Genomic DNA, 12,217 nt, shown 5'->3' on the forward strand with positions numbered 1-12,217 from the left:
ATACCAAGTAATAGCTTCATATGATGTGATATCGTATGACAATATTTGATCTAATAGGAAGGAGTTGATTTAATCTGATCTAACCAAATTTGTCGCAACATTTGGGACTGTGGTTCATTGAATTGAAGTATTAACGAATAACGCCCGCAAACTCTACCATAAAATTCGTCGATATACATACAGAAGATTTTAAGCCCAGGTTAAACTCCTGTAAAAGCGAAAATAGCAACCTGGTGACCATTGTAATGAGTGTAGAACGAACACCCAGGGAAGATAATAAACTCCAGCCCAAAATCGATGATGATTAAATGAATTAGTGGGGAACAACTGTAACGTAGTCAGAATAGCAATAACCAGATTACTTGCGGAGCTATACAAATACGTAGCGAGGAATATGGTCGGACAAGTGCATTTCTCTAAAATTAAGTGTTCTTTGCCCATTCCACAAGAAAGGGGCTTCTGCAAATCGCACCAACTATCGCGTATTAAGCCTTCTTAGTATATCATATGAGGTCCTGTCAAGCGTATTGTGCGAAAAATCTAAGCCCACTGTAAATCGACTGATTGGACCTTATCACTGCAGCTTCAGACCTGGTAAATCTACAATCTTTAGATTTTCACTATGCCCGAAAATCTGAGAAAACTGCGCACACACTTGACACACTTTACCTCTTCGTCGATTTTAAAGCCGCCTTAGACAGTAGAAAAGGAGCTGGGCAACGCCATCAGCTCAGTCAGAACAACCCCTGCTAGTCCTTAGAAACTAAGCGAGATTTTAGACAGGATGACACAATACCGCGATATTTCTTTAATTAGATGCTGGAGAAAATTATACTAGCTGCACAACTTTGCCGCTCTTAAACAATATTCTATAATATCGTGCGATAACTGGCGTATGCTTACGACATTGACACCATTGGGCTGAACACTCATGCCATAAGTTCTGTTTACACCACACTGAAAAAAGAAGCGGAAAAGATGGATTTGATGGTGAAACCAAGCGAAGTCCTTGCTGTCATCAAGCAAAGCGTCGGCCTACTTGCTCCTTGGCCACCACGCCACTGTTGAAGGCCTTCTTTATTTAAGGAACCAGCGATTCTTACTCTTGCAAACAAATCCTAATTTGGACTGCGTAGGCAATCGAAAATTGACTATAACAACATCAGTCAAAAGTGGCAATGTTCGACATACAAATTTCTCGAAATATTTATAATCCTCTACGCGTCTGCAATGGCTTGTACCGAACAAGATTTTATCAGGAGCTGTACGAGCTTTATGCAGACACTATCGTAGTACAGCGATATCGATTGTTATCTGTTATCCTAACCGAATTGCTTTTTCTGGTTAACCGTTAAATGAAACCTTTGGTATTTTGCGAAAAAAGTGCAGGTGATATCACTAGTCTTTACCAGGCGCGATATTGTTTTCTTAACTGTCATAGTTACTATGTTTTCTAAAGATTTTGCAATCAGGAATACAGAAAACATTTTAAGTTTATTCAATTTTTCGACGTAGCTGTTGCAAAATGTACAGAAACTTATTAAATGTTAAAATTGTATCCAAACGGCAATACTCATGCGTAGTCGTGTGCGTGCAAAAAGTCCTGCAAACGCTATAAGGCAAAATCTGAAGCCAATACATTTAGCAAAAAGTGCTATCAGTTGATTGTAACTGTTCCTGGCAAAAGGTTGTCCTGGCGGCTGATAGTGCAAACAAACATTTAAACCAGTAAACGCACACATACACATGCACACAAGTGTCTTACTGCAAACATTTTAGTATACCCACAAAATGTGAAAAAATTGTATATTTTCTTAAGTCAAAGTTATCTAATCGTTTGTGAAACCGTGCTTTATAGTGAAAAATGTAAATAACAGTAAAAAGTGTGAAATTAAAATGAGTGATAAAGGTTTGAAAAAAAAAAAAATTGTATTAATTAAAAATTATTTTCTTTAAAGCTCAAGTTACGCAGTGCTTTCCGAGACGGCAGTGGTGTGAGTTAATTTTTTTGAATGAATGTTGTTCAACTGCACTGATTTTGTATAAAAAATTAAAAAAATAGACTAAAAATAATTAAAAAAAAAAATGTATCTGCTTTTGCCAAAAAGTATGCCTAAGTTAGGGTGGAGCACAATTATACAAAATATATTATGTTCCCTTAGCTTGGAGAAAGAGCAGTTTAAAGGACATTTTTATTTTGAAATTTTAAGTTGGCACACTGACTATTAAAGTTATAATACTACATTTACACTAACCTCAAATGAGTACTTCCAAATGAGTAATTTAAAAGCGTTTACATTGGCCTTCTTGGCATTTCATTTAACTTTCCCTGCAAGACTCCTTAACTGCCAGTACACCAATCTATCGCGATTAAGGGCCAATTAATGGTGACTTATCCATAACCAGATAAAACAGCTGATCGAATCAGCCTTATGGAAATCAATGTAATCGATTAATAGGCCCATAAGATAGCCAACCAATTGGTTTTTGGTGTTTTGCCATATCCATAACCTAAAAATATTTGAGTTGGTGAATTTATTAACTTTTTGTATATTTTATATTGTTTGTGGAATATGTTTGTAATTTTTTGCGTTTTACTAATTTTTGTAAAAATGTCAGCTGCTTAAGGTTATGGCACCATTAATCGATCACAATGGAGATGGTTAGGGTGGGTCGAATTGTATGGACGAAAGTTAACCGATATCGCGCCATCGATTTTTCGATAGGATTTGGGCTCAGCAAAAAAAGTTTCATTATGCATACCCAAAAAATAATTTTCCAGCCTGCGAAATTTAATTTTTTTGACTTTTTTCGACTTTGATTTTTAAGTTTTTTTCATGACCTACTAAAAAAATTTTCATATAGGGTATACATGTATATATATATGTATTCATGTATACCCTGTCCGACTCAAAAATGTCCGCTAACAACGTTGTCGATAACAGTTGTTTGAGAAAAAAAAAATGTTATCGACAACGTTTTTAGCGGACATTTTTGGGTCGGACAGGGTATACATAAAAATTTTACAATCAAATGAAAATTTTTTAGTAGCTCAGGAAAAAACCTTAAAAATCAAAGTTGGAAAAAAGTAAAAAAAAATGAGTTTTCGCAGGCTCAAAAATTATTTTTTTGGGTATGCGTAGTGGAACTTTTTTTCCTGATCCCAAATCCTATCGAAAAATCGATGGCGCAATATCGGTTAATAAATCGGCCCAGTCTAATGGGTATGGTTACGACTATGGCGTTAGGGTTACGGAAGTTTATCTGGCCCTTTAATCGCACGGACGTAATTGATTAAACAATAACTTGATAAAAAAGGAAAAAATATAACAGAGCAGCTTCTGGTAGAGTTGTCAGTTTTGCTTTGAAAAGCTAGTGAAAACTGTTATTTATAAATCTGGTACAGTACTGAAATACGTCGCTAAACTATTGCATTCTTGCGGGGTTTCTTTTAGTAAGGAATTGTCAAAAGCGTGTGTGGATCGCATTTGCAGTCCCAATGCGGTGAAATGCGATCAAGTAAGTAATTTCGGAAATGCGATTTACATGAAGAAATGCGTTGCATTTGGTGCATTGTAAATGTGCTATAAGAGGAGTTTTTTTTTGTGTTTCATACATTTGCTATATAACATTTGTATATATTTCTTTCAATACTTTTAATAGCCAAGGTTTGTCATGTTATAACCTTTCAAATTTTATTTAAATACGTCTTAAGCTGTAAAGAACTATTTTCCTTCTCTCGAGAAGCATCGCGAAAATCTTCCCAAAGCTATATTTTTTGTTTCTTCATTGCATTAAAATCTTACTAAGACCTAAGTCTGCTGAAATTTCCCGTTTAATACTACAATCTCATTCGATGAAGTCATCATATTCAAATATGGCGAATATTTGTTCGCAAATTTTTATTTAACCCTAAATGTGCCACAAGTATACTTATACACAAATTTATAGTACAATATGGAAAACAAAAACGGCTACCGTGATCTTAATATTCACCAAAAAATATCGCCCAAAACCCAAAATGCCTTCAATACATATTTTTTTTTCGGGTACTGAATTTTCTTATTTTGGACTCAAGTCGATCTAAATTATTTAAAATATCTAATTTATCTTAAATCGATTAAATGTTTACTCACTCAGTCTACGATCATATCGGTTGTTCTGGGTTATTCGTAAACTGATTCACCGTTAATCTGCTTTAACGGAGGTTTGGCAACGCCATTCGCTAAGATGCTGTCACCCTACATCATCGACCGTCTATTTAGCTAGCTACTGCTCCTCTTTCCAACATCAAGGTTATTTACATTCTCTGTGAGTGCCTGTGTGGGTGTTTGTCTGACTCAAATAACATCAATAAAGTAATATGTATTCATTTATTACATAATAATAAGGCATATTCATCTTTGGATTAGCTGATCGTTTATCAGCCTTCGCAATGCTAATTTCACCGTTGGCGCCTGAGCAGGAACCCGCTTCTACAGGCGACGGTGTAAAATTAACGATAGGCGGCATCACCGAAGAAGCGAGCTAACTGAATGCACACGAAAATAACTTTATGCATATTAGCATATAATATTTTAACTCATTGCGTGCCAACTCTTTTTAAAGGGTTTTCTAAAAATAAGAAAAAAAAAAAGAATAATAAATTGTACCCTCGTAAACGATTTAATAGACGTTTCCTAAAAGAAAATATTAACCCAAAGTAATTCAGTTTAGTTTTTTTTGTTTTTGCTAAAATGAAATTTTTGCTATCTGGCAAATATAGCTATCTTCTTGAGAGGTTTTCAAAATAAAATTAAAATTTGTGTAGCGAAATACATAACAAACATTACGACCACCCTGACACATTGGTATTAAGAGCTCAATTTTTATAAGTTTTTTATAACTAAACTTGGCATTTTATAAAGTTTACGAGAAAAAAAGAAGTTTTTATTCACCCTAATGTACGTACATACACAACCACGCGCATATAGATGTTTATGGAAAAGTTGTGAAAAGCACATAAAATAAAATAATAAAACACAAGTTTATTTGTGAATAAGAAAGTTTACCAAGTAAACAATAAGCAAAAAAAAATTTTCGCAGCAAAAAAACTGGCAAAAATTCAAGCCATCGAAGAAAAAAAAAAAACAAGTGAATATCGTTTCATCATAAAAAAATGGCACAATTTGTGACGCACATACAACCGACTTTGTTGGAAGCCTCACAGGGTCATGTACCCCATCATCATGGCCATCATGTTGGTATGCAACATTCTTCGCATTTGCCACATAGCGGCCATAATATGCCATCGCCGCCAACAGCACACAATCATCATCCACATTCACATTTGCATCATCAGGAGCAGCAACACAATCATCATCATCATAGTCCACCATCGCAATTGTCGTCGCCGCCAAGTGGAGCACCATTACACCAACATCATATGGGCAAACATGGTGGTGCCAAACATGAGCATTTTGCACATCATGGAACAGTAAGTAACATTAAATATTTTAGTTGTGTAAATACGTATTATTATGTATGTATGTGTGTGTGTACAAAATATTTATGCGTATGTGTATAAAATCATCATGATTTTAAACAGGGTGCGTCAATTCAGCTACATGACAAATTAAATTTACGAGCCAGACCCGTGCGCATCTTGCGCAACAAATATAAAAGTCTCTTCTCAAATATCAACAAAAATCAGCTGTTCTTTCAATCAATTAAAACTTACAGCTTGCGCTGCCATCTAGCGTATGATATAAACTGCCAGTAATGCAGTGAAAATATTCACAATAGTGCCATAGTAGAAACAGATTTCTTTGTGTGCTCACAATCGTTTATTTTTAACAAATTATTTTAATAAAATATAGCCTAACAAAAGCTCTACGACCAAAATTGCCCAAAGCTCGCTAATAGCTCGAATCTCCATCTTCACAACCAAAACTTTATTTATAGATTTGGATTCCAAATAAGCGCGAAAAAAGGAAACGTACATAAAAACAGCAATTAGAAATAATATATATGTCCATTTCAAATGGTCACAAAGTCAAATAAAATAAAGTTACATTTTTTTGTTTTAAATTTTGGAATACGGCGCTCCTTTTACCATATTTTGGTCATATTCTAGTAAATAATCGGATGGATACTGGCTTAGTGAGGTTCTCTCTGAGCTAAGATGAACTTATTAAAAAAAAAACGTTTTGAGAAAATTTGTTTTTTTGCTGATCTTAAATTGCTGGTATTTTTCCCCAAAATGGTTGTTGTCGCTGTGATAAAGACACTCCCTCGACTCGGAATAGTCATAACATCTAACGGAAATTTCCTAAATGGCCATAAAGTCGAATTAAAAAAGGTCAAAAGACAATTGATCTCACGACCCTTTGAAGTGGATATAATTGATCTTATAGCCATTTGAAGTGGTCATAATAACAGTTGACCTTTTGGGGTTTAATCTTATGTCACCACACCATTTTTTTTCTAGCGTTAATGTTTTTAGCAGAGTCTCAATAAGTTTTTCGCCAATTGACATTGTATGACTATAAATACCATCAACTGTGGGAATCAAGAAATTTAAATACCGTTAAACCAAAAGTCTAGCGTCGTTATTTCTTTGGTCTGATCGGTACAATTGAAACAGATTTCTAGGTGCTAAACATGCAGGGTACCGTCTTATAACTAATCTTTTTCGAAGAGAAAACAAGCATGGTTCTCCGGCCAGCACAGAAACTGGCAGTTCCAGAGAACGAGTAGGGCCTGACCTCTTTCTTTTTTTGTGTACCGATAACTAAACCACCGAACTTTTTGTGTAAGTATCATCGGTGTTAATGATTTTTTCCTTGGTACTACTCCCAGACGTTCCGGCAACAAGCACAATTAGAGCACTAGCCCGATCGGGAATGATTTGATACGACAACGTCAAACCTTCTATGTTTTACGTTTATTCCTATTTTGCTTCTTTATTACAAACCGATGGCGAAATGCACGAGATTCCTGTGAAATTGGTGAACGAGGAAACCGAGAGTATAAAAGCAGCGCAAGCTGAGGCATGACCAAGCAGTTTGATTTAAACACGCAATTAGTTGTGAAGTAAGAGTTATTGTGAAGTACTCTCAAAGTAGTCTAATAAAGACCATTTTGCATTATTGAATATTGGAGTTATTTATTCAACAGTTTAGCGATTCGAACGTTAGCGGAAGGTTTGGAATAAGCGGAATTTCACTAAATTCGTTACAATATTTTGGCTATTGCTGTCGAAATGCTCGTTATTATAATCAAGCAGGCAACTATCGATCTGAAACGATACAAAATTGAATGTTTGAAGACATTTATTTGTTCTTGAGCAAGCTATTTCTAGTTATGGTGATGTATGATCCTGATAAAAAAAAAAAAAAAACTAGTCCCAACAGCTGCCTGTAATATCGTATATCCAATGAAACCAACTACCTAGCTAGCCCCGAGCTTCCTTCCCATAACAACAGACACTCGCGGTTGATGCGATTGACACACACTCTTTAAGAACATATGTCAAAGTTCAACGACACCAAAGTGGCAAAAATCCATTTATACGTTGAAACGTAACTTACATTTACGCCTCCTTACCATTGAACTAGGTGAATATAAGAGACAGTTTAAGCCGAGAGCTTTTTGTGTCAGATGTACATAGTTCCAGCTGCTCAGAAAAAGTTTGCAAGTAGACAGCTGTATTTGCATACCTTCATTATCCATGATAATAGAGTTCGAATACTCGAATGGAAAATAGTTTTTGTGGAAGAAAAGTATCGATATGACATCATCCCAACAAACATCGAAAATACTTCTTCAAGCTTCGAGAAATATACAGGCCTCAACTTGATATTCAACATCATTCTCCTGACATCATTCTCAAATTAGTCTCCAACCTTACAGAAATATTAAGAAATGTACAGTTTTCAAATCTACCCAAAAAACATTTAAAAAATATATATCCTAGGAGAAACATATATGTAGTTCTCAAGTTGAGGTTGAACATCATTGACTAATAACTATCCCATCTTTACCTTTCCAACCTTTGAGAAATTTTTTGAAATTGTTCTCGAGTTTATCTAAAGCATTATTCTCAAATTATTATCCTGTTGATATTACACATTAAATATTGAGTTAAGGTGAAGTCGAAGTTGAAAAGAGAAAGGTTCTTAAAAGTGGCACCACCGAAGCCAACAGCTATTTAATGTGGTTGGTAGCATTAATAAAGCCTTATTAATTAAAAATAATTTATACTTATTTAAATTTATTTTCATGACAATACTGCAGTACTGGAATATTAAATTCGAGCCCAATTAGATAATCACACTTGAGTACAAGTTGAGTACTATTCTTTTCTCAACTTGAGAAACAGTTTTTTTTAAACAGCTGACCTTTTTGTTGGGAATGATTCTCAATTTGAACCACTGTTGGGGAAAAACGCTTGAGATTTGATAACTATGCTATTTATCAACTTGACTTCTAATGCTAATTATCAACTTGACCCCTAAAAGTTTGTTGGGATATCGCATCATTTTCAAATTAATTTCCCAGAAAAATCAAAATATTTTTTTTTTCGAAACGGTCTAATATAAGTTCCCTCATAAAATTTGTAATATGCAAATGACTAAATTAGTCACAATGTCGCATCATCAGAATGTAGACACGCCATGCTATACGTTGTAATCAAATACAGATGCTTATACATAGGTACATACCTACAAACTCACTTTTACTCTATTATGTCACTGAGTCAGTATTGTTAATTAAACAGTCGATATTCTTTTAATTGAACTGCTTGAGTGAGAAAGACACAATGAGAAAAATTAAGCTACATGGACTTGTACTAGCATTAATGTCGAACTTAGCTAGATCCGGATACCAATGCGAAACAGAACCGAGTCGGTCGATGCGTCTTAAAACTAGAGTTGGCAAATATTTATGTAGATGCGATTTTGCCACAGCATGCGACAGCTTAGAAGATATCGAATGAAGGAATGATTGTAGCGGCATATGCGTTTCCTTCGCAAACACTCTTAACAATAATGACAATCACAGTCCCGATAGTAGCTCTCGTAAGAGACATAATGAACTGCGATTATATGAACCATTTTAAGCCCGTGATGTGTGTTGGCACAAGTAGCAGTTTCAGCCATCTCCGGTTGATCGTTTGGTAATCTGTTAAATAGAGTTCTTATCAGAGTTAACCGAAGATGAGGAAAACGAACCACAGTAGGTCAAGATACTGCAGTAAACTGCTTATTCAGCCCTCGATTCGGTAAATTCGTGCAGTTTTCTACTGCTAAATTTCGCAGTCATTTTCGAGCGAGGAATGTGGCATAGCCGCCAATGTAGCCGTTTGCTGTGTTATTTTACAGTAGATAATATCACAAGTCAGGGATTTTACTGCCTGATGTTTTTGTAGCTAATTGTTTCTGTTAGCGAGCTTTAAATAGCTCTTCGATCATTATTCAGTCACAGTCACCAATAAATCGTAGCGCCTTTGTTTAGCTACATTTTATTAAAATAATTTGGTAAAAATAAAAGATTGTGAGCACACAAAGAAATCTATTTGTACTATGGCACTATTGTAAATATTTGCACTGCATTGCTGGCAGTTGCTATCATACGCTAGATGGCAGCGCAAGCTGTAAGTTTCAATTGATTGATAGACCAGCTGATTTTTGTTGATAATTGATAAAATACTTTCATATTAATTGGGCAAGATGCGCACGGGTCCGGCTCGTAATACTTACTACTAACTTGACATCACTAAAGTTTATCGAAATACACTCAAAATCGGATTCGACAGACATGGTTATTTAAATATTCGAAACCTTGCATCACTTCACTTACGTACATGGAATTGTACACCCAAGCTCATGGGGTGGTTTAAAGTATACGCATAAAGCATTTAAAGAGCGTAAATATCCTTTTTGACTGGATGTTGTACGTGCCATGGATGACGTAATTCTTAACTACGACGTGCGTATGTAAGTAAGCTTTCTTGTTTTTATACACAAAGATAATCCCGTAGACTTGATGGGTGTTTTGAATTTCAGCATCGACGCCAGTTTGCCGACTACGTATTTACAAACATTAAAGGATATCGAATTTTTTGGATTAAACGGTATGGCGGTTATAAAATATTATCAGCCCAAGATACCCTGTAGGAAAAATCATTGCTTATCAATCTTTTTTACATGCAAACTACAGGGGAAATAAAACAATTTTATCTAGTAAATTTGTTTTTTGGTTTCGGGTTTACAGTCCAATAAATCAGAAAAACGCCTTTTTTATTTTCTCGCCAACGTTTTATTTTTATTTTGGTCTTCTTCAGGGCCTAATTACAAAATATATAACTTAGTATATAAGGCCTTACATTGCAAAAGAGGGTTAATAATTATTAATTACATATACACACAAAAGTACATACGTATATAACACAATTATCGAAATCACAGATTCTTACTCAAAATTACTGCGTTCTTCCTTGTCCAGTTGTTTTGTATAGATATTTTGTTTTCTGCATTCTATAGAAATGGTCATATATATTTCTAACGATGTCAGCAATCATCAGCTGCTCTACATAGTCCATCAAGCACGAACCGGCTGACAAAATATCAACAAACGTCAAATACGTATATATATAGTTTGTTGTTTGAATTTACATTGTGTTCATTTTATTATTTAAAATTTTATATATGAGCATTTCTGCACAATGCAGAAAACAAAATATCTATACAAAACAACTGGACAAGGAAGAACGCAGTAATTTTGAGTAAGAATCTGTGATTTCAATAATTGTGTTATATATGTACTTTTGTGTGTATATGTAATTAATAATTATTAACCCTCTTTTGCAATACAAGGCCTTATATACTAAGTTTTATGTTTTTTGTCATTAGGCCCTGAAGAAGACCAAAATAAAAGGTCGAAACGTTGGCGAGAAAATAAAAAAGGCGTTTTTCTGATTTATTGGACTGTAAACCCGAAACCAAAAAACAAATTTACAATAAATAAAGAAAACAGTCGGTAGTACAAAAAATATGAATTTTATCTAGGTAGGCTTATCTCGCGGCAACGTGCGGTATATTGTAGCGTTATTGTGATGCAAAGAGGAGGAGATACGACATGAGTGGGAGGAGCTGGGTAATAGGAATACTGCCCGCAAATTGTATCAAAAAATACCGCGAATGACGAAAGTTTTCATTTTATTTTTATTTAATTTTATTCTGTTTTATTTTATTTTATTTAATTTGATTTGATTTTATTTTGTCTTCTCTTATCTTATTTTATTTTATTTTATTCTATTTTATTTTATTTTATTTGATTTAATTTTGTTTTATTTTATTTTATTTTGTTTTACTTTATTCAATTAATTTTTATTTTATTTTATTTTACTTTATTTTATTTTATTTTATTTTATTTTAATTTATTTTATTGTTTTTGTTTTTATCGGCCTATTGATAAACGATTCAAGGTTCGATGCGAGCTCAAGGCCAGAACAATAATTTTTTTCCAATGATAATTATTGTAATTTTTTAATTTTTCTAAATTTGAAAATTTGTATTTTGTTTTTGGAATAGTAAGTAGACAATTTTTCAGACAACCTGCCATAGCTGCGCAGATATATCCATTTCGAAGGGTGCTAAGCCTTCATGTTGTTGTTGTTGTTGTTGTAGCGATTAGTTACTCCCCGAAGGCTTTGGGGAGTGTTATCGATGTGATGGTCCTTTGTCGGAAACAGATCCGATACGCTCCGGTAACACAGCACCATTAAGGTGCTGGCCCGACCATCTCGGGAACGATTTATATGGCCACATTAAACCTTCAGGCCATTCCTCCCTCCCCACCCCCAAGTTCCATGAGGAGCTTGGGGTCGCCAGAGCCTCGTCTGTTAGTGAAACGGGATTCGCCGCTCGAAGGTGAGGTTGACAATTGGGTTGGAGAAGCTATGTATTGCGCTACACAACCCCTTGAATCCCTAAGCCTTCATCATCAGTACGCTTAAACTATCTGCCAACGTACATATATGTATCATTAGGTGGGTCGATTTGTAGGTGGGTCGATTTGTAGGGACGAAAGTTGACCGATATCGCGCCATCGATTTTTCGATAGGATTTGGGCTCAGGAAAAAAGTTCCACTACGCATACCCAAAAAAACGTTTTTTTTTTTCAAAAAACTGTTATCCACGTTTTTAGCGGAAGTTTTTGGGTCGGAAAGGGT

The 12,217-nt window shown here is 34.8% G+C and overlaps 1 protein-coding gene across 10 annotated transcripts in view; it reads left to right on the forward strand.

Annotated features, from left to right (window-relative positions):
• The window catches only part of Ank2 (Ankyrin 2), a 278,001-nt gene that overhangs the window by 12,781 nt on the left and 253,003 nt on the right, over positions 1 to 12,217 (forward strand). For 2 of the 10 annotated variants that reach the window (XM_067788340.1, XM_067788341.1), the window contains exon 1: positions 5,109 to 5,476. The exons of 1 other annotated variant lie outside the window; for it this stretch is intronic. In XM_067788340.1, the coding sequence (XP_067644441.1) occupies positions 5,159 to 5,476 (318 nt within the window). In that variant the 5' untranslated portion in view covers positions 5,109 to 5,158. Of the gene's footprint in view, positions 1 to 5,085; positions 5,477 to 12,217 lie in introns of those variants that run through there. 7 more of the 10 variants (XM_067788353.1, XM_067788347.1, XM_067788346.1 and 4 more) reach the window with 7 other exon arrangements.

The sequence above is a fragment of the Eurosta solidaginis genome, chromosome 5 (genome assembly GCF_040869045.1).
Source record: "Eurosta solidaginis isolate ZX-2024a chromosome 5, ASM4086904v1, whole genome shotgun sequence".
NCBI lineage: Eukaryota > Metazoa > Arthropoda > Insecta > Diptera > Tephritidae > Eurosta > Eurosta solidaginis.